The 24672-nt window shown below is 34.5% G+C and overlaps 1 protein-coding gene across 1 annotated transcript in view; it reads left to right on the forward strand.

The window, feature by feature from the left end:
• LOC130893849 (homeobox protein Nkx-2.1-like) overlaps window positions 1-24672 on the forward strand; it is a 72844-nt gene that overhangs the window by 39826 nt on the left and 8346 nt on the right. Inside the window, exon 6 of the mRNA XM_057800269.1 lies at window positions 1425-1511. Within this exon, the coding sequence (XP_057656252.1) occupies window positions 1425-1511 (87 nt within the window). The remainder of the gene's footprint in view (window positions 1-1424; window positions 1512-24672) is intronic.

Here is a 24672-nt window from a genome sequence, read left to right on the forward strand (position 1 = left end):
CTTATGGTATGTCACATGTCGATCTGGTAATATCAGTTTTCACGCACAGCATTGATATTTTATGGTACAACAGCCGATTTTGGACGACCTTCACGAAATTCATCCTGTAGGGAAGTGCGACCACGATTAAATTCGGAAATCCATCTCGACATGATGCTTCATCACCAAAAATCGAAACGAGTTGATCACACGTAAATGTTCACGATTTAATTCCATTTTTTGACCAACATTAATGTCAAATGTCAAAGTTAATGCCATATTTGACATATTCACATCATTGTTGTCATATCTCGAAACTTTAGTAGAAACCCTCGTATAACTGAAAATCTCTCTGGTTTGAAGGATAGATTTTCAAACTACTACGATAACTATTTGAATATATTATAACTAGGTGTACAAATTTGTCTTATATTGTAAATAAATTCTTGTAGGGATTTTTTTCTATCTTTCGGTGCTTCTACAGAATGAATTGTAATTATTTTTTACAACGTTGTACCTTGTTCCATAAACACGTCTATTATCCTACGTAAAAAAAATCAATAGTCGTCTCCGTATCATTAATCTTCTCAACTGAAGATTCAATTATAATAATTATGTCATCACAACGATGATTCGGCATTAAATATATTACACGCATAATACGTAACTTCATGTACACAAAAGAAGTTTTATATTCTTATTAAGAAAGGTAACGATCGCTTCCTTGTCTTCGAGAAAAATCTATTGAAACATCCAATTAAATACTCAACATGTTTCATTTTTAAATATATTAAGTGAAATTTGTTTGATTTTTTTCAAATAAACAGTCTATTTGTACTGTCAAATTGTAATTTAGAATTTTTACTACCAACAAGTAATTTTTGAAGATTCTACAGTAATTAGCAATGTATTTTCTTTACATCATATTATAAGCAGTACTTGCTTGTACTATTGTTTTTATAGTACAGTTATTTTAGTTAACTACTTCTTCCTTTCTCATTTTAACTTTTTATTTATGTTGTCTTCGCTGCTACCTTGATAACAGCTATCGATTTCCATACTCTCAGTTTTTTCAAAACACAATTCGTTGTTCACCAAATGAATGAACCGTTTAAAGTTTAAAATCTTCCTGATTTCGAAATATGTCAAATGTCTTCCTTAGTGGATAGTTTGATAGTTTAAAAATAAAGAGTTTGTTATGGCGTGAGGTGGTCGCAATGTAAAATATCCTCTACAAATTTCGTAAAACTAACCTGAATCTATAAACGATCTAAATGTCTTCAGGCATCACGAAATTCGAGCCGCTAATTATAATGAATACTTATAAACCTTTTTAAATGATATGGAAGCTTTCTATCTATAACCACAAATTATTATCGGATTGGTATTATATTATTTTCTTAGGATGAAAATGTCCATCGGACTAAAGAATATTGTTGTTACAGGTGAAAATTTGGTTCCAGAATCACAGGTACAAGTGCAAGAGACAAGCCAAAGAAAAGGCGATGGCCGAACAAAACCAACATAACCAGGTAGGAACTCAGTAGCGCACTTTATAAAATTAATTGATATCTCGACGTTCATAGTGACCGATGTCATTTATTAAGATTAAATAACTGGGTATTATAATAATTTCAGTAGTGTAATGAATATTATTATGAAAACTATCTAGGTATATATATAACGTTTTTCGATTTCTAGCCGCCATCTATTTTCTATCCTGCCAAAGGTCTTTCATTAGTTCTTTCACATTCAGGTCCTTATCTATGTCCTCTCTCCAGCATCTACGTGGTCTTCCTTTTCTTCTTTCTCCTTGTGGTGTCCAGTTCAGGACCTCTTCAGATACTGCTGTCCGATATTCTTTGTATGGTCATATAGACCATTCCAGATTAGTTGTCTGGGTGTAATAGGTAAAAATATAAAAAATGTAGAAAAAACAACAAAATTTAATGATTACAATGAATTACTACATTACTACAAATCTTAGAATAGATAATTCAACGTGTCTCATCCACGGGTTTTTCACCGTGCTTTCGAATTTATTCGATCTCGAGTTTATCCACGCTTCGAACGTTTCCAACTTTTGCTGATATCGTTTATTAAAATATTTTCACTTTTTAATTTCTTATTCCGTTTGTAATTAGTTTCCAAAGTTATTATATTATCACCGTAACATTCCGTAATAGTTATTTGTCCAACAAAGTAGTATTTCAGCCGCGGCGTACCTACACAACATTTTTTAGACGATGCATAAGATCCAAAACTTTTTCAATAACACTAAGGATTCGAGTAACTCTTCATCGCTGATGTTTTCTTTTTCATCATCATTCATTGTTATCCATTAATTTAGTCACAACTTCGGTTAAAACAAATAATTTCAGAAAATTAAAAATTTAAGGTTATGCAAAATCGTCGAAGTGAAACTGTCAACTGTCAACATTGAAGTGGCTAGAGTCACATTTAAGGAAGTTAAAGTTGTCTACTCCAGAGAGCCACGAAAGTGTTTTGCAATACGGAACTGTCACTTTCACTACATGGAACACTCAAAACGCAACTTTCGGTATATAAATGAATATAGAACGGACAATTTTCAGATGGCGTCGTCTAAAAAATTTATTAATATGTTGTTCGAAAAAGCTAAAGACTGGTTTGTTTGTCATTGCTAATCTCTATCGTGAAGAAAAATCATCCAGTGAGAATATGTGCAGTATTTTTCAACATACCTCGTATATAGAACGAAATAAACCAGCATTGATGATATAGATAACATCCTCCAGTTCCAATTTTTCCAGTTTTTCTTTTTTTACAAATATTTCCCTTTACTATTCCAAGTTTTCTGAGGTCTGCTTCTCTTCCGTTTGTTATTTGATGGTGATTCCCTTATAGCTTCAACTGGTTTCTTTATTACCTTGTTACTTTCTATTGTTTTAGCTATTCATTCAATACGAAATTCTTCACTTACTCCTACATTTCTAATTCTGTTTTTACGTGTTATTCCTTTCATTTTCCTCCGACTCTTTTGGTTTCTGCTTTTTTCTTTGTTTGTCAGTACCCAACTTCCATACGTTAATATTCGCCTATCTTATATACCGTCATTTCATCTTTCTTGGTGATTTTTTTTGCAACTGAATGACCTTGAAACTGCCTGATACAGGCTCTGAAAATTCTTGCGTCGTCTTTTCCTTCTCTAAATATTGTAACGACTAAATATTTCGACTTATCTTATTTTTCCTTTTGTGCCGTAATTTTGATCTGTTTCTTTTCTTCTTCTATGTATACTAGTTTTGACTATCCCTCTTCAGATTTCTCTCTATTAGTTGTCTTTCGGATATTTTGATGGTATTTATTATGTCCCTTTCTGTAGATGTACATGAGGTCAATTCTACTGGATTTAACCGATAATTTTCGATTCTCACTTTTTAGGATTCTCTTTTTGTTGCTTAAATTATATCATCCCTAACTATTATAAACAATAGAGGGCTCAGTACCACCCCTTGTTCTAGTCCATGTGTTACTACGAAGCTTTGAGATTCTTACTTGTTTTCCCTAATATAACCTCAAAAGGACTTTTGATTGTGTTCTTATATCTTTTAGATTCATTTATCTATTTCAGGCTATCCCAAACTTTTAAATTCGTGTTCAATTCTTTATTTCCGCCTGTTTAATACAGTTTAAGTCAACTGTTCAAGTTTCCAATCGATACTTAAAATCTAGGGAAATTACACCTTAACGTAGGTCGTCGGTTGGTAGCACTGATTCATATTTGACAGTTGATTTGAAATTCATTCAGTCATTCGTTCCAAAGTTAGCTTTTTCCAAGACATTTTTTAAATGTAGATTGTATGTTTTGTTGAAAACTCGTTATAATTTATTGAAAATAATTTCTTAAAATTTAAATAACTTCATACATGACCGAATAATGCATCGTCTAATCAGCTGTCAAAATAAAACTTATTCAGGGGCACCAACTCTCTACAGAAAATTACCAAAAATCGTTTAAGATGCGTGCTTGAATATTGTAATACCGAAACAGAGAAAAATCAATTCTAGTTTATCTGTTACATAAAACTTCCTTTCGTTACTCCAAAAGTGTATAGTGAATTTTTTCTCCAACTACAGTCATATTTGAACCCTTAACAGTATCATCGAAATGTTTATTACACAAATTCAATTTATTGGTAAGGTATTGGTATGAATTAATTAAATTTTTGTATTGACATCATTATCACTGCTTTAAATGCCCCATCCCATTTATTTTTGCAAAACAAATTCAAAAATTTTGTAGTCAGAAATCATAGCAAGGCTCAGAAGTTATTGTGACATGGTAAAATCGATGTTAGCACATTTAAATTTCACTTGATTCATTTTGAAATATAACTACATAACTTTGATTATTATGTGCCGAGCACATTATTAATTGCTACCAATAAACGAAACTCACAAACACACAGTTTGAGTGAGGTAAAGTGTAAGTATAGTGTGTTCATTATGAGTATCACCAGCACCAGAAATTCCAACTTAATTCTAATATTATAGAGAAATTTAACACAACCAAATCGAATCAAGCAATTACTTCGATTTGGCTGTTATTTATTTACGGGTACGCCACTGTACGAAGCTTGTCTTTCATTCATTCTTTCTCTAATATTTTTTAAATCCTATCATAACAAAGCGCCCCATTCATCAGTAACAAAGCAAGTCCTGTGGTCGAAATTATTTACATTATAGGTAATGCTCTAATCTCATTTTTACCTTTTGCATTCTTTAGAATATTTTCTCTCTTCATCGAGGGAAATACGTTCACTTTTCTGCCTTCAGATTATGACACCCCATTGTTAACACCTTTATTTATTTTAACGATTAGTATCGTCCCGTTGAGATTTTGATAAAAGGTTAGAAAAAAAATTGACAGAATCGAAAAAAAAATTTGTTTCGACACGTAGCGTATAAACTACGAATACCTACATACATACAAGTTGATCAAATGTGACATTTTTTATAGCGGGTTAGCTTCAATCACGAAATCGATAGTTTAGGCATTATTTCTAACAAGGTTAGAATCATTCTTCTCTAGAAAGTTCAATAATTTAAGGGAAAAATCACAATTAATAGGGTAGAGCCTTAAACAACATGAAAATATTATAGAACTAACTTTTACCCGCGGTTTCGCTCGCATCGAATCCATTAAATCATTAGTATCAGAATCATTATAATAGAAAAGAACGAGCTCTGTAGCTATATTAGAACCTGAGATATAGATCTTTGAATGTAGAAAAATTGAGAAAAACCTTCAAAAATCCATAACTCCACATTGAATGCCCGCGCCTAGCTCCTCTCCAACTCAACCGATTTAAGTGTACAAAAACTCAAAAGAAAGAAGGTTTTTCAGCGAGTGTTCTTAAACCAAAACGAACTCTGTAGCTATATTAGAACCTGAGATATAGATCTTTGAATGTAGAAAAATTGAGAAAAACCGACAAAAATCCATAACTCCACATTGAATGTCCGCGCCTAGCTCCTCTCCAGCTCAACCGATTCAAGTGTACAAAAACTCAAAAGAAAGAAGGTTTTTCAGCGAGTGTTCTTAAACCAAAACGAACTCTGTAGCTATATTAGAACCTGAGATATAGATCTTTGAATGTAGAAAAATTGAGAAAAACCTACAAAAATCCATAACTCCACATTGAATGTCCGCGCCTAGCTCCTCTCCAGCTCAACCGATTCAAGTGTACAAAAACTCAAAAGAAAGAAGGTTTTTCAGCGAGTGTTCTTAAACCAAAACGAACTCTGTAGCTATATTAGAACCTGAGATATAGATCTTTGAATGTAGAAAAATTGAGAAAAACCTACAAAAATCCATAACTCCACATTGAATGTCCGCGCCTAGCTCCTCTCCAACTCAACTGATTCAAGTGATCAAAAACTCAAAAGAAAGAAGGTGTTTCAGCGAGTGTTCTTAATCCAAAACAAAGTCTCTATCTTTAATAGAACCTGAGATATTGAGGATAGAACGTGTGTATGTGAAAAACTTCCATAAGTAAGGTACATGGGGAAATCGCATTTGAATATAACTTGAGAATGGTGAAAATTAGATGAAATCCGATGGTTGATGGCTGATCTGTGCATCAATACCTTTCATTGAAAAAAAAAATTAAGCAAATCGGTTGGGTAGAACGCCTGAACGGACTCGGAATGGAAATCATCAATTTTTTTAATATATAAGAAGATATATCCGCTTGAGAATAAAAAAAAAGTGTATCAAACTGGAAACTAATTTTATTATTAAATGTTATGTATGAAATAGGACATTTAGATATAAATAGTGATAATATTCTAAAGAAACTTGCAATGAACTGTGTTAATAAACAATAATGAAGCAGAATTAAAGGATGTACGAGGATGGTCCCAGGATTACCTGGCCTAATAAAAAAAAACACAAAAATTTTGGAAAAATCTATATATTTATTTTTCAACGTAATAAGCTCCATACCCTCTTTATAATAAGAATCAAAATAACCATTAACTCCCGACATCACCTCTCCATTATCGAAAAATCTTTGACCACCGAGCCAATTTTTCATGTCTGGGAACACGAACTAGTCCGATGGGGTAAAATCTGGCGATACGGATGTATGAGGTAGCAATTCATATTTTAATTGATTAATTTTGGCCATTGCAATGTAAGTTGGTGCATCGCTTGATGAAACAACACTTTCTTTTTAACCAAATGCGGCCGTTTTTCCTTGATTTCTTCTATCAAACGCTGCAATAAGCTCGCATAATACTCAGATAGTCAATGAAAATTATCCCACGTGCATCTCAAAAAAACCGACGCCATGACCTTTCCTGCAGATGAAACGGTCCACGGTCATTGCCTCATTTAAAGTCCATTGTTCTTTTTTTTTCGGCTTTATTTCTTGTCAAATACTCGACGGAAACCTCTTCACGACGCTGTTTTAGTTCCATGCAAATGAATACAAAAAAAAAACTAAAAAAAACCAACTGAAAACACAATAAATTCCATATATCCCCATATCTGAGACGAACCGTTTTTTTTTGTATCGGGCGTTCCTTTCTTTCCTCATCACTCCATTTGAATAGTTCGTTGTTTTCAGTCTGAAACGGTGCAAATCACACTACCTTCACCACAACCCCAGCTCTGTAGAGGAGTAATTCCTATATCAGGGCCAATACCATTCAATGCGAGGTACCCTCATATGAGGGGCCAAACAGTCTTGCCGGCCGGGCGCGTCCCCCACTTAAGGGACCGGCTGTGTAGTTACTAGTTACCGTTTCCCCTTCGTTGACCTATTCCCCCACCATTGAAATTCTTAGAGTTTTGTACACCGTTCGATTCAGTAATAACTCAGCTTTCAAGCCGTTTCTACGACAAAAACGGAAACACAACCCAACTGATGTCGTACAAAAGAAATTGAAAAAAGGTGAGATGATACAGCAATTTACCACTGATGGGATTTGCGTGATGAAATGGAAACATAAGCGAAAAGTTACTTATGATTTCATCAGAAACCCGAAGCGATCTAGTCGATGTCACCAAAGTCGACCAGATCGACCAACTCCTCGCTTATTATCCCTGCACACGCAAGTCTTTGAAGTGGTATAAGAAGCTGCCAACCACATTTTTCAAATGCCTTTGACGAACAGTTTTTTTGCATCTAAAAAACTTGTTTTCCTCGAATTCGCCAATCGTCCTGTTCCCAAAGTTCCCCGCCCCATTTCCGCTCCCTACATTTCCCATTTTGCCACCAGCATTGAGTCTAAAGATGGTAAGACACCCCAAGCCCAGTGCCGGTGGTGTTGAAAAGTCACCAAAACCAAAACGAAAACACGATACTATTGCAAAGAGTGCAGTGAAATTGAAATTGAGTGTAATGGATGTTAGTCTAGGCGAGGTGCCTTGGTCTCGACTGTATGGCGGCAACCCCTCATATGAGGGACCACCTGTTTTTTTAAATCCACCCACAGGGCCGTTTTTGTCTGGGCGATCCCGCTGGGAATGTGTTTATCCCAATTTCAACATGGAAAATTTCCCCAACCCACCCAAAAAAACCAACAAACCTCTCTCTCTCTCTCTCTCTCCCTCCCGTTATATTTTGAGTTTGAATTTGAACTTAGGAGTTTTCAGCATGAGTTTTATTTGTCAATTTTTTTATTTCAAGGTACGCTGGAAAATAAACCCGAAAAAATGCTGATTTCTGTAGATATCTAGAGAGAGATTTTCTTGAAAATTTAGGTCTAAGTTCGGTTTAATCAAAAAAATTGCAACGAAACTATAGATCTAGTTAACAGTTCTATAGCATCCACATTGGTGTTTCTGTTGATAACTGGTTCCTTTAGTATTTATATGACTTTTCCTCATAATGGTTTTGGTCTTAATATGTTGAACAAATACTACGATAGTAACCTTATCACAATACAATTTCATTTTTTTGTAACCAAATTTCGACTGCTCTAAGCTGATCTTTCAAACTACGTCGCAAGATTCAGCGAATTGTATTAGAAAATTCAGGAACATATTGCTGCCTAATACAAATAAAATCCACGTTTATGTATATCCAACTGTCAACTAAGTGATTTTTTGGATAATGTACAATACCTGACGAAGTCGCTTTCGTTTACGATACTTCCCCTGAACTATAATTTTAAATTCTATCGTCTCCCATCTTTACTTTTGACGTTTTCGACAGTAAATATATATATTTAGAGCTTAATTTGCATCACCGATGATCAACAACACATGAAATTCCTTCCATTGATTATTATAAACAAATAAAAATATCGAAGTACCGTTACCAGATGTTGAGAAACTGTTCAAATTAAACACGAGGAAATTCTGTTTAATACCCTATTGAATACAGTACAAAGCATTCAATAACAAAAATAGCAAAGTTATTTCTATTACTCAAATGAAAATAGAATCGAAATAACAAATAATTATTTAGGCATCGAAAACCAAACACACGTTCAGTTCTCAGGAATTTCTACTGATTAAAAAATATCTTTAACGAGCTATAAGATACAGACGTACGCTTTTATTCATTCACTGATTTCATAATTACTTCGACAGGACCGTACCTGGATACTGCAGGAAATATTTCTAATCAATTTTAGATGTATATATTGAAAATAGTTAAATTGTGAAATAAATAAATAGAATACAAGCATTATGTATATGTAACACACTCAAAAAGTCGTGTAACTAACTAAGAAAAACACATTTTTTTGGCAAAAATCGATTTTTTATTCATCAATATAATCTCCTTCAAGAGCAATTCAGTCATTCCAATGCTTCTCTAAATTCTCGATGTCGTGCTTGTAGAAGTATTTGACTTTGCCTCAAAATAGGCTTCAGTTTCAGCAATTGCTTCTTCATTTGAGCTAAATTTCTTATCGGCGAGTATTTTTTTGAGATCAGCTAATAGCCAGTACTTACCGCGTGCCAGATCTGGACTATATGGTGGATGAGGAAGCAATTCAAGTATAATTCGTTCAATTTAACCATCGTTGACATCGATTTGTGAATCGGTGCATTGTCTTGATAAAACAGTGGTTTTTTCTTCGGCATATGATCCAACAAGTCTATGTAGTATTCGCTATTGATACCTTTAGACGCTTCGGACGTGGTATTTGATCGATTGTGAGTAAACTCGAGACCCACTTTGGAAGAAGTTTTCTTATGGTCAAATGTTCATGTATAATTGTAAATACTCTGCCTTCTGATATCTTTACGGCCTCAGCTATCTTACGCAATTTACGATTAGATATATCCAATTATTGATGTTCTCTGGAACATTTTACAAATGTGTTGTACCGTGTGACATTCGATTTGTCGTTTCCAATCTAAGTTTTAAATCGGCTTTTGTGTTTTTTTATCAATATTTCTAAAACAAGCACTTTACAAGTAATTTTTTAATTTTTTTCAAGATTTCTCTGCAATTTGTGTTTTTGTGCACATTTTAAATGATCCCTACTACTGTTTTCCGTAAAACAAAGTATAATAATACAGAGTTTTCAATAACTTAATAGATACGCAAGATTTTAACGGCCGAATTTACATATTATAGGAGCTGTTCCGACTAAGAAAGACAAAATGTCAACGATTTCTCTATCCTCCGAGGTTCCAGCTCTGTTCTGCGCGTTCTCAAGCATGCGCAGTATAGATAAAGTGTCTCGAAGGAGAGAGAAAATAAATATAGCGTGGGGACGTTTTTTCCCATACCAACTGCCCATATAGGAGTATTACATATATTACTGTATTAATCGTATTATATTCTAATACGGATCTGCATTATCCTCAGTTTCTTCGACCTAAAAACTTGATGAAAACAAAATCGGAACAGTTGTTTGGTTGTATAATCCTCATAATTGTACATGAACGAAAGTTAGATATTTATCAGCTTGTTAATACTTATTTAAAATAAAACGGTAGCCAAGTCGTCGAATTAAAGGTAAAAATCTACTTCTTGCATGCAGGTGGGCTCTGATTCAATATTTATACAGCCATATTTTTTTAAGAATTGAGGAGTCATTGTGTGTTTTCGTGTACTGAATATTAAAGAGACATTGTTTATGGAAATCGAAGTAGAAGGTTATTTGAAAAGTAAAAATCGGAATGGAAAATAAGTTGTTTATAATAAATTTAAATATACAATGTGATTGTAAAAGGTATTCACACATACTACTATAAGTAAGATTTGTTATAACGATAAAGGTTACAAATAAAAGTTGTAAATCTTATAATTTTGCACAAAATGGTTTCGTTGAAGTTTTATTTAGTTTAAAGTTAGAACTAAGCCGAAATTTCTGGAAGCGTTGGTTATATTCATACTGAACACTGTTTACACTACCACCACACCAACACTCACACTTATACTGCCTGTCACGCGTTTCGATAACGAAATTACCGTCTTCGGAGACTGAAGGTAACTTGTAACTTCAGTCTCTGACAGTATAATTGTGAGTGTTGGTGTAGTGTATTGAGTATAGAGCCGCTATTTCAAAGGGGTGATAACTTACAGCAAACGAAATGGTACGTGCTTGGAAAATTATGAACTTCAATTTTTCACCTCTACTCGTGGGATGATTCCAATAAATCCTGAACGGATACATTATCATTGCGCGATAAATTGATAGACCATTCTATTATCTTAACTGGAAAGTGACAAAAAAAACGATGATAGTTCACATTAAATATTCAAATATTCAATAATTAATAATTTTTTCACAATGTACACGGCGAATTTAATTTAATTGACATATTGAAAGACATAAATGTTTAAAAATTCATTCTTCATTCAAGTACGTACTTTAGACACACTTTCCAGTACGTAAAACTTCACTTTACGCCCTAGTGAGTAACGAAAATTATTATTAAGGTCTCCGTAGCGTAGTAGCTAGAGTACAAGGATCACATGCGGTAGGTCCCAGGTTCAAGTCACGGTCATTCCGATTTTTATTTTTCTACTTATGAAATAAAACGTTTAATATTAGTATTGTCACTAATTGAGTTATTTTGTTTCTTAGTTCTAATCTAGATTAAAATGTTCAAAATATGAATAAATAAATAAATAATATATTTTATAAGGAATCAATAAAAACACTAGTACGTAAAGAAACATACGTTAATGAAGAAAAAAGTAGAAAAAATATTATTGACTTATGTGATTGTCGCATTCGTCCACAGTTCATGTACAAGGTTTGTCCGGAAAGTAATAGGACTGAGTCGATTTAAAAAAATTTATTGAGCCAATCGTTACAATTCTTTAAAAACTTTCAAAATAGGCTCCTTCTGCGTCGATGCAGCGCTGCCAGCGCGATTTCCAAGCATTGAAAGCGTCACGGAAGGCATTCTCCGGAATAGCCTTGAGAGCCGCGGTGCATGCTACTTGGATCCCCTCTGTCGTCTCGAAATGCTTGCCTTTCATCGGCCTTTTCAGGCGAGGAAACAAAAAAAGTCCGGGGGGCCACATCTGGGCTGTAGGGCGGCTGCGGAAGCGTTGGAATGCCGGCCTTAGTCAGGTAGCTGTTCACAAGAAAGGCGGTGTGAGCCGGGGCGTTGTCGTGGCTCCGTCACAATGTCATGAACCACAGATTTTGGTAAATTTAACATCTGGGCAATCAAACGAATACTTAGTCGACGGTCTGTGTTCAAAACTTTGCGCACATGAGTCACATTGTCGGCGTTTGTCGAAGTCGAAGGTCTTCCAGCACGGTCTTCATCGGCGACCTCTTCCCGGCCCTCCAAAAAGGCCTGGTGCCACCGAAACACACCACTTCTTGCTAAAGCAACATCTGGATAAGCCTGCTTGATCATATCAAACGTCTCTGTCGCAGATTTACCGAGTTTCACACAACGCCCTCTACCGAATCCAGTCGGTGCGCGCACGCTCTGAAGTACAATCGCGGCGGAAGAAAATCAGTCCTATTACTTTCCGGACAAACCCTGTACATTATATACATTCGTCCAAAAAAGGCTTTCGGTTTCTTGGGAGCAGATTCCTCGGAAAATAACCACTGTTTAAACTCTATTTTTGTCTTTAGAATTTAATAATGTGCCTAAAATTATTCTAATTCCATCTACTTTAACATATCAGCTAAAAAAGTCGCTAGAGTTTTATTTGTCGATATCCAACCATTTTTAAGACCAGCGAGCTTTTGATCAGCATCGAACAATCACGGTAGCCACCTTCATAACTTTTTCAAACGTAAATTTTCTATATAATATGCCATCAAACAATTGCCGGTTCGCAATAAATTCTCCTACTTCGAAATTGTTTTTTTCTTTAATTATATCTTCTGCAAAAAACAAACCTTTGTTTCCGTCGGATGTAGTCGAAGCCGGCTAGAATGATTTTATCGAATTAAATTTGATTGATTATAATTACGTCTGAAATTTGATTTGCTAGCGCAACTGAGACGTCTTCTTTATGTAGACTGATTTTATTATTGAATTTCCTTCTACTTTTACTTTCTTTTTTCTTTTAAACCGACTATAATGGTAAGTAGGACTTATATCAGTAATTAAGCAATTTAATATTTATTAGATAAAATATCAATTTAGGACTTTGTTGGATTCAGACTGAAGCTTATTGTAAAGTACCTATTAAAAGTGTTTGGTGATGATTTTGTTGGCATAGGTGAAAACTTGGAAGACGTAGTGCGTATTGACACAAACGTGCTGTCAAGATCGTCAGTTAGCGATTGGAATGATACCAAATGTACTAAATATCAATTGCGAAATTGTCAAGTAGATGCTAACTCATAGTTTCGCGATGAAAAGACTGTTTGGAATAAATAAAAAATAATCTCGCGCTTCTCGATCGCATTATTACGAGCTACGAAAGCTTGGTTGTTCAATTAGACCCAGAAAGAAAGTACCAGAATCAGTATTCGCTACCAGCAAATGATCCAAGTCGAAAAAAGCTCGTATGAGCAAGTCGAAAGTGAAAACGATGCTTTGCAGCTGCGAAATACTTGATAGAGATAGGATAGACGTAGGAAAAGAGTCCAAACGAATCGTGACCAATTGGGAATTTTACTACGATTATGCATCCTGCCACTGCCTTTTAAATGCGACGCAATTTTTAACTTTCAGAAAGTCATATTGAAAGAAAGGTGATATAGTCACCTTATTCATAAATATCGTAAAGACTGGCAACTATTTTGGATACAACACAAGACTTGTCAAAAATTAATCAACTTTCTGTAGTTTTTCGATACATCTCGATAACAGAAAATGATGATAATGTACCTAAAGAATTACAAATCTGTGAGTCCTTTTTGGAGTTTACAGCAGTATCCGATTCCAGTGCAAAAGGACTTATAATATAGAATATAGAATTTTAAATACGATTAAAGAATATGGAATTGATTTGTCTAAATGTAGAGGACGGGGTTATGATGGAGCAAATGTTATGTAGGGTGTATAAGGAGGATTACAAGCCCTTATAAAAGAGCATGCTCCGAATGCCGATTAAGTCCATTGTGCCGCACACGCATTAAATTTAATTTTAAAAGATGCTGCGAAACGTGTTATTGAAGTGTCGATTTTTTTCGATAATTTAGAAAAAAATATAAAATTACCCTTAAAAAGATATGCCCTACTAGATGGTCTTCAAAGAACGACGCTTTATTAGCGATAAAAAAAATTATTTATTAATCATGAAAACTTTGTACCAACTAAATTTTATTTCTACTAAAAAAGATGAACGTGGAGAATGTAAAAATATAATTAACATTTTAGAGAGTTACGATATCTTAGTTCTTGTCACATTTTTTTCTTTACTATTTGAAATCATTAATCCTGTTTCTTAAGCTCTACAGCATGAAAATAATGATTTACAGAAAGCTAGTATTTCATTTAGTAATCTTTTGAATAGACTGATCGAAATAAGAAATCAAAATTCATTCAATGGTTTGCTAAATGAGTCTAGAGATTTAGCAAAAGAGTGGAAAGTAACAACTGTTGTTAAAAATAAAAGACGAAAGATAACGAAGAGTTTTTTTGATAAGTTATCACAAGATGAGTGACTTTCAGATCCGGAATCATATTTCAAAATCAATGTATACTATTGCTGTTTAGATATACTAATTTCTCAAATTAAACAAAGATTTGAGCGCCTTTGTGACCTGAGTAATGTGTTCGAAGTATTACAACTCATATCTTCTCAAACGAAGTGATAAAAAAACGCTTCCGGAAAACTGTCTGCTAAATACAATAAAGACATCTCAGTTAATCTTTATGAACAATTAAATGCTCTGAAAACATGCTTAAAATCTGAAATTCAAAAAATTCATTTCATTAAAGAACTCATGGAATTATTGCTGATAAAATTAAATAGCCTTGCATCAAGTTTTCTATTTATAATCGATCAAATTAACAGCTGACTCGACCTATCTCTATCTCACAATATTTTGTTTTATATATAGTTGGTAGCCATGTTTATATTAATTTTTGAGATTTAGTTAAGTTGGCAAACGTGTTCCGATTTCTAATTTTAACATTTTTTTTAAATATTGAACAACAATCCGACGATTGTTAAGCAAGAGTTTTGTTTATCAAAACAAGTATCAATTCTTCATCATTTAAACTAACATAACCCAAATCCACTGAAAATAACAACATTTTCCAGAGGTAATAACAGCATGCTTTCTATTCTTGACACTTGACACTTGACACTGATAAAAAAATTAGGACTTCAATGGGGCAGGAACGGCTATCAGACTTCTATAGAGGCAGAAATGTTAGAAAAACTGAAATCGTCTTCAGCTATAGATGATGAATATAATAAATCAATTTGCCGAAAAAAATGCAAGAAAAGTGTATATTTGATATGAATTGTTTGGCTAGCTCAATCTAGGAGGAAGCGATAACTTATAATCAATAATCTAATGCAAGCATTTTTGTTTCTTTTGTGAGAAAATTGTATCATTCATTTGGGCCCCCCAACTAATTTTTATACAGTGCCCCTCCAAAGCTCGCTACGCCACTGTATAACAACCTTTTAGTTATGCTAGTGTGGTCAGTACGGAGTAGAAACTTGGACTTTGAAAGTCCAAATGATAAAAAAAACTTTTGTGGCACTTGAGTTGTGGGTCTCTAGACGCATCCTGAAGATACCCTGGACTGACAGAATCACCAACGACGGAGTACTAAGACGTATTGGTCGCAAAATAAAGCTATTGACAATTATTAAGATAAGAAAAAAATGATGGAAGGTAGAGTAGAGGGAAAGAAAGGTATCGGCAGAGAATGGACAGATCTCAGAGTCGGCGAATTGTTTCTTGTTACGAGGGACAGAGACGCATTTAAAAACGTGGTCGAGAACCTTCAATGAGAAGACTGCATGAAATAAAGAAGAAGTTATGCAGTTTAATAATAATTGGACGCTTTTATCATTTTTAAGGCAGTAAAATATTTTTTTTTGCAGGTTTATTTCTCATGTTCATACGTTATAATCAAAAGAAGCAGTTATAAAATTATATTGAGAAAATATTTGATTGGCATTGCATTCAAGTTTTAACTGTGTATGTGTGTCAACAAATCAACCTTCTGTTCACTAAGTCGCATTATATTCGTGAATACTGTTTATTCAATAGACATTTGTAGGAATTCATATATTTTCTCTTTGTCAAAACTATTGATTAATATGTTTATTTATCGTCTAATGAATGGATTTGAGTGAGTCGCTTCGGGTAAATTATACTACCTACATAAATTTCTGTGGATAGTACGGGAAAATTACTCAAAAATCAGTCTAATCTCAACGTCTAAAGTGAAAGTTCCCCTCAAAATTGTTATAAACAGTTAACATATTGTTCGGTAACAAGGTACATCGAGTTTGGGAGACAAGTTAATAAATTGTAGTAAAAATAATGACATAAACATAAGTTTTAATGCAGCATAATTTATTGTACTAAACCTGTTAGCAGTGTATTTCAGAATATAGCAATATGGCCAGAAACTACTATTCACAGGTCTTTTCAAAAGATTTACAAACGAAAATGGTCTCTTATATAATTTTATTGAAATAGTAAATATTTTATACAAAATTTCATCAAAACATTCCGATTTTAGTGACTGTTGGTGATAATCCCCCGAAAGAACGACAACCTCTCCGCTTTCCTAGAAGGGGCTACTTTTCAAAAGAAAATGTAACGAAAAAATATATATCCCCATATCTGAGACGAACCGTTTTCTTTGTAACGGGCGTTCCTTTCTTTCCTCATCACTCCATTTGAATCGTTCGTTGGTTCCAGTCTGAAACGGTGCAAATCACACTACCTTCACCACAACCCCAGCTCTGTAGAGGAGTAATTCCTATATCAGGGCCAAAACCATTCAATGCGAGGTGCCTCATATGAGGGGCCAAACGGTTCCGATTTTAGTGACTGTTGATGATAATCCGCCGAAAGAACGACAACCTCTCCGCTTTCCTAGAGGGGGCTACTTTTCAAAAGAAAATGTAACGAAAAAATATATATCCCCATATCTGAGACGAACCGTTTTCTTTGTAACGGGCGTTCCTTTCTTTCCTCATCACTCCATTTGAATCGTTCGTTGGTTCCAGTCTGAAACGGTGCAAATCACACTACCTTCACCACAACCCCAGCTCTGTAGAGGAGTAATTCCTATATCAGGGCCAAAACCATTCAATGCGAGGTGCCTCATATGAGGGGCCAAACGGTTCCGATTTTAGTGACTGTTGATGATAATCCGCCGAAAGAACGACAACCTCTCCGCTTTCCTAGAGGGGGCTACTTTTCAAAAGAAAATGTATACGTCAGTCAAAACAAACCGCGTCAGAAGTGAAATTTTTGATATTATTCGAAAAATGTCAATTATTGTACGAGGAAAAAAGTAAAAAATACTTGAAATTATAATAGAATAGATTTATGATGGAAATTAATCATTTGGTCCGCTTTTTTTCTCATATACAAGAGCTGCTACTTAAGTACAAAAAAATTTGTATATGGATATGGATTTGGATATGGATGGCTTTATAGTTTTTCAAAAGATTTCATTTATAAGACCAATACACTTTTCTTGCCTTCGAACCAAGTGTCGAAGCCAAAGAATAGTCCAAACAAGGACTGTGCGGCGGATGATCCATCAAATCAATGTTTTGACTGTTCCAAAAAGTTTTTGTTTGAACTGATATGTGAGTGCATTGTCTTCGATTTGTTTCGCTGATTTTTTCGAACACTTCTGGCACACAAATGTTGGTGTACCACTCAGAATTGACCGTTCTACGTTGCTCTAATGGAAGTATGACATGTCCAGTTATTCCGGTCACCATGCAAGTGCTTCTTACACGAATAAATTTTGTTGGATTTGTCTTGAAAGACCCTTATAGTCGACTGTTGTTTAGTTTCGGGCTTATATATATATATATAGACCCACGATTTGTCGCCTGTCACGATCTTATAGACGTCTTTTGAAGCACCGCGTCTTGGATTTTTTCAGCATTTCCTAGCACCATTCGACACGAGCTTTTTTTGAACGATTGTCAAATTATTCGGTATCTAAATCGTTTTGAGAGCCGAATGTTCATGCAATCTCGAATGTATGCAAGTGGAATGAATGCCCAAGTATGCCTCAATCTCACAAGATGTCAAACGTCGAGCTTGCAATATCAGTTTGAGCACAACATCGATGTTTTCTGGCAAAACAGCCGATTTTGCATTTACGAAATTTATACTGTAGCGAAGTGAGACCGCGATTGAATTCGGAAAACCAGCGAAACATCGTGGCTCAAGATGGTGATTCATCACCAAAAGTCGCATTTTTTGACCAAAATGAATGACTATACACAAAATAATTTTGGATACAATAAAGTGAAGCTGATTGAAATAGCTGAGACCATGAAGATATTAAAGAGAAATGTTAAATATATGAAAATAAGGAATTAACGGTTGCGAGCAGTATTAGAAGCTGATCAATTGTAATAAACCCAAATTTTTTCGTCAATATGTGATAATGGATGAACGATGACCACGTGTAGTCCATCGGCCTATCAGCCGGATGGACTACACGTGACTAACCGACTCAAAAGCGTGGGAAGACGCTTAAGTCAGCTGATAAGGCTAATGACATTAGTATTTTGGGATGCGCATGGTATAATATTTATCGACTATCCTAAAAAGGAGAAAAACCATTAGGTAGCTTTAGTGGTGCGTCCGAAGGACGAAATCTCGAAAAAACTGCACCATTTGAAGAAAAAAAAGTGAAGCTTCTCTTCGCTGTGTCACAAATCGATGACAAAATTGCATAAGTTGGGATTCGAATTGCTTCCGCATCCACAGTATTCTCCAGATTTGGTCCCCAGCGGCTTTATCCTGATCTTATACCTCAAGAGGACGCTTGCCAGACATATATGAAGTATTTATCTCCCGAACTGAGGCTTATTTTGAGATAAGAGACAAATTTTCAAAATTTAGAAAATTATCGTCCTCGATTCACTTTGTAGAATTATAAAATTCATATTAATAAAACTCCCTTAAGAATAATACCCTAAATATATAATTTGTATTTATTCCTATATTGAAAAACACATTTGAAAAGCAAACATTTGATTTTCTCCTATACGCTTACACGCTATTTTTATTTCAATAATTTTCATCTCTCTTCTTGAAGTTCTTCGACGACTAAATCCATAGAGGCGCATAAAAGGGACCAAGGGTAAATCTGAAAGGTTTTATATTCCTGCTGCTACAGACCTCTTGAAAACACACGTTATCTCAAGTGGGCCACGTCACAATTCGACGAGGGCCCCATAATATTTCGCCCCTATGCACAGTATACACCAGCAACGCACTCTTTCGGTATAATATCTTTCTCTCACTCTGATAGATGGTACGAGATCTGTCCGGATATCAAAACAGAGCCGGCACGAACCAAATTTTAAAATTCCTACTTAAATATCAAATTAGACGTTCACAAATTTGGTTACTAAATAAAAATAATTCAATTCGACATAAATACATGGTATTATGTATTATGTATACTCAGTTTACTTTCGAGCTAGGTTTTTATTTGATTTCGAGTAGATTTTATGTTTTCATTCACGTCTTACGTTACATTTTTTAAAACTCTCACCGCCTCTTCCAATTTGTAATATTTATTTTAATTATTTCAACACATCTCAGGTACTACTGTAGAAAATCGCGTTACAACTCTGTATCAAAATTATTCGTGTCGAGCAACGCGTGGTCATTGAATACGTGCGTTTAAAAGAGTTGAACTCAACCTAAGTTCAATTTGGGAAATCTACAATATCCTAATAAGTATAAGTGAGAAAATGATTTAAATCTAATAGACAATCATGTGGAGACAAACATTGTCTTCACAGTGAATCAGAACACAGAGATGAATCGAAAACTTCATGCTCTATCTCTTGATGGAAAGTTGTGGTGGTTGTATGAACATTTCCAGAACTAAATGTCAATAATTACGAAATGTATGAAAGGATCAGTGTTCTCTAGAAACGATATTATTTTATTTTTTTTTCTCGAAACCATGTTATTTTCATTGCAACAAAAAATGACCATTTCTGATCTAAAATTTAAATGAAAGAAGGTTTAGTCTGAGATTTTTGCCGTCTCTATACGGAGATCCAAATGGCTATTATCGGACGAGAAACCGCAGTTCTGAAAATTTCTGTAGATATCTGTCCGAGTCATCTGCGTAAGTCTTTCAGCCATGAATTTTGTCTAAGGCCAAGAATCCCTAGGTACTGCAACTTTCTCTCCTTGATTGTTGTGAGAAGTTACCCATTTGCTGTAGGACCTCTATGTTTGTCTTATGTTCCGTCCAAGATATCTGCAGCATTAACATGTAGGCGTACATTTCGAACGCATCAATTTTCTTCTCTGTGGCCGCATCCATGGTCCAACTTTGACATATGTACTGAAAAACAGGAAAGACGTAACAGCGAAGCATTCTGGTCCAGAGTTTCAGACTGAGGTTGCGGTTTTACAGAAGTGTCTTCATGTTGTTCGGAGTTTTCCGCGCTTGCTCAATTCTTGATCTGATTTCGAGTTTTGGGTCGCATTGTTGATTGACGAGCGTGTTTAGGTATCTTAGAAATGACACTTGTTCAATGATTTCGACATGGAGTCTTAGGGTGGCGTTTCTTCGTATTTTTGAGAATACCAATAGCCTAAAATGCTACATTACAAAATAAATATGGTGGTATATAGATCTTATATTTGGATGGAGATAATAAACCATAAGTGACTTTACATTTGTTGTTGTTTAACAAGAAAAACAAAGTGCAAACAAAGCATTAATTTGATAAGTGTTATTCAGACTAAGATCCATCTGGGACAATGGTTAAAAAGTGGTATACTGACTTCAAGGTCAAATTGTCTCAGATGAACTTTTTATGAACGATCTATAATTGCACAATATATAAAAAAATCTGTACAGACAATCTTATATATTGAAAAAATTGATGATTTCCATTCCGAGTCTGTTCAGGCGTTCTATCCAACCGATTCGCTTAATTTTTTTTTTCAATGAAAGGTATTGATGCACAGATCAGCCATCAACCATCGGATTTCATCTAATTTTCACCATTCTCAAGTTATACTCAAATGCGATTTCCCCCTGTACATTACTTATGGGAATTTTTCACATACACACGTTCTATCCTCAATATCTCAATATCTATTCAAGATAGAGACTTCGTTTTGGTTCAAAAAGAACACTCGCTGAAACACCTTCTTTGTTTTGAGTTTTTGAACACTTAAATCGGTTGAGCTGGAGAGGAGCTAGGCGCGGACATTCAATGTGGAGTTATGGATTTTTGCAGATTTTTGGCAATTTTTCTACATTCAAAGATCTATATCTCAGGTAATAATAGTTATAGTAATAATAATTTGGAGCAGGATTTATGCATTTATATGTGACTATGGATAAAACATTGATTCATTACTGCAGTCCTGATTGGAAAATATTGTCAGTTTAGTAGTCATCAGCTGGTAAAAACCGTCCAAAACTAGTAAAGTTTCAAACATCGACTGCTATGTTTGTGATATCCATATTTAGAAACGTAGAAGTCTCAAACAACCTCAAATACAAAAGGAAAAAATGTTTTTAAAGACAAAGCAGGTTCTAAGCTTGTGGTATAATTGATCGAATCGCGCTTGATTATCCAGTGTATTTTTAGCGTTGTCATTCAATTTGAAATACCAGAAATGTTTAAAAGCAAACAATAACATCAAAACCTTTGCTTTATAATGTGAAATGTGTGATTTGAAATAAAGAATAATCCAGAATCTACTGCTATATGTTTCATAGAATCGTTTGCCATCGGCAGCGCCGGTTCTGCAAGCACACTATTAAATACGTTTTACATTTTTATTGATTAGTGTATTCAGCGTAACGCAGGATTAGAAGGATTTAGCAAATATTTACTAAACTGACATTAAATTGACATTTAGGATGTTATATTCCTATAATACCGAGTCATAAGTTTTTATGCAAATTAAATTGAGATTCTACAATCGGAATTTTTTAAAAATACGGGAGTAAGAAAAAAAGTAATTTGTAATTCTATTGGTAGTAGTAGGGCAGAGCGGGGTAACTTGATTTTATTCAAATCAGTGTAAGTTCCTTATTTTTATCAGTCGTTCGTTTATTGGACCACATATTGATTTAAACAAATCTTTTGTTGATTGTAATAAAACAAAACATAAAAACATATTTGAGATTCCTCAAAGGAACAAAAACAAACATAAATAACTGTCACAAACATAAGATGCACTGACACCAAAAGTGCACTTACCATCATCCCAATCTTGGCAACTACTTAGTGTTAAATTTTCTTCCGAGGAAGTATGAACACAACAGAAACATCCAGTTGATGATACGGCCGAAATTACAGTGTCACGTTTTCCTGACGTAACAGAACCAACATTTTACCTGATTACAAAACTTTGATACTTGTCTGTCATAAAACAAACCGACGATTATTTTATTTAATCATGTCGCCCTTACATTTCATGACACATTCATAAACAAGCCCTCACTAAAACCGTTAAGTAAATATAGAGGAAACTTTCTTAATATAGTCTTTCAATATTTTTTCTTGTTCAATTGAAAAAACGTTCGTGTTTAGAACGGTCCGTTTTTTATTTTGTAAACTCGCATCCTAAAATTAAAAGAACATAAATCAAGCGTATCTTGAATAAATTTCCAACATCACGTGCTGTCAAAGATGGATGGATTCATGGACATCAACGTCACAAGGATGACAAGCTGGAAACTACAGGCCTAAGGCCTACAATACGTTGAAGAAGAAGAAGAAGACGTGCTGTCACTCGAAACGCCTGCTCCCTGCTTTGTCTTCTACCATCTGCTGTATACTATGTGCGAGATACTCCACTTATAGTGGAGTCTAGAATGGAATGTACATGGAACATGGAATTGTTCAAATATGATATTGACACAGACCTATCAATGAAGAGAATACAAGAAGAATTGTACTGTTGATTCAAGATACCAGAAATGGGCTGTGACAACTGTCAAGAATGTAAGGAGAAGAGACGATTGAGCATAAGCCTTGCTTTGACAGAGAAACGACGTCAAAAGAAATACAGAATTAGAAAAAGTTAGGTTAGGTTAGGGAAAAATATAGGAGGCTGATTAGTTAGTTACCGAATTTCGTAATCATGGAAAATAAATGGTAATACAAAAGACCTAAGGCAACACCAATCTAGATCTAACCTTATAGATGCGATATATTAAATATAAAATCAATTACACTGCCCAACACGTATAAAAAAAAGCTGCACTCCCATCATGATTCCGCCGTGATTCAGCTCACTTAAAATCAAAACACCATTATATTCATATGACATGCGGAATTAATAAAGTCAGAATTCCAAAATTTTTTTCACTACTTGACAAAAAATGTTACGTCACTTCAACTCAAGCCGATACGTCCAACGTTTACTGAACATTGGACGAAGGCTGGAACCTTACATAAACTTACTTATAGAAATGAAAAGGTGGCAAAAAAGTGATGTACATGAATAGAACAGATATGAATTATTTTAAAATAAACTGGATGATATTGGCGACTTTGGTTTATCATACATAAAACGTACCATTAACACGCAAGAGGATAAGAAGTGTGTATAGTTGTACCACAAGTTTTGGTTCCAACTTCTTTCCAATGCTGCTTCTTTAACGAGGGTCACAAAAACCATGGCCAACGTTGGAAGCAAAACATTCGCTAAATGACCACACCTTGCGTCCAATCATACCAGCGTCCAATGTTTCTAGCGTTGGACGCTGATATGCTTAGTGGTACCGAATTTATAAGTGTACTAAAGACAGTGTAAAAATCAATGAAATCAATTTGCTAATATCTGTAATATCATAGTTTAAGGTTAAGAAAAATGCGTTTTTAGACGACGCCATCTGAAAGTTGTTCGTTCTGTATTCATTTACATACCGAAAGTTGCGTTTTGAGTGTTCCACGTACTGAAAGTGACAGTTCCGTACTGCAAAACACTTTCGGAACGTTCTGGAGCAGACAACTTTAACTTCCTTAAATGTGACTCTAGCCACTTGAATGTTGACAGTTGACAGTTTCACTTCGATGATTTTACATAACCTTAAATTTTGTTTTATCCGAAGTTTTATCTACTATTAGCTTAACTATTAAAGTTATTGCTTGAAATTTATAATAATAAAAAGGTTTCAACATCAATCTGATATGCTTGAACCATAGAGCACATCTTCTTCAATCAACCGCCGCTGTAAATAGATCTTTGAACGTTTTGAAGTTACCTACACATACAACAGTATGTATAGTGAACACAATTTGAATAAAAGAAAAAAAACTCAACAATAGTAATAAAAAGATCATTCAGAAAAAAAAGAACCGAAGAAAATGACGCGCATACTCACAAGAATTTGTCGCTTTCGCGAAAAAACCACTGGGACAGCAGACCACGTTATAATTGGAGAAGCTGTCCATAGGGAAAGGCTGTGACACCTTGTAGTGTTGGTTTATAGGGATGAGCAAATGATTATATCGATAAATATCGTATCGATATAATAAAAAAATATCGATGTATGCAGCGTAAAAAATATCGAACAGTAAGTGAAATATGAAGTTAGTATATAGTAAAATAAAATAAAGTTTTCTTAAAAAAATA

This window comes from Diorhabda carinulata, chromosome 5 (assembly GCF_026250575.1).
Source record: "Diorhabda carinulata isolate Delta chromosome 5, icDioCari1.1, whole genome shotgun sequence".
Lineage (NCBI taxonomy): Eukaryota > Metazoa > Arthropoda > Insecta > Coleoptera > Chrysomelidae > Diorhabda > Diorhabda carinulata.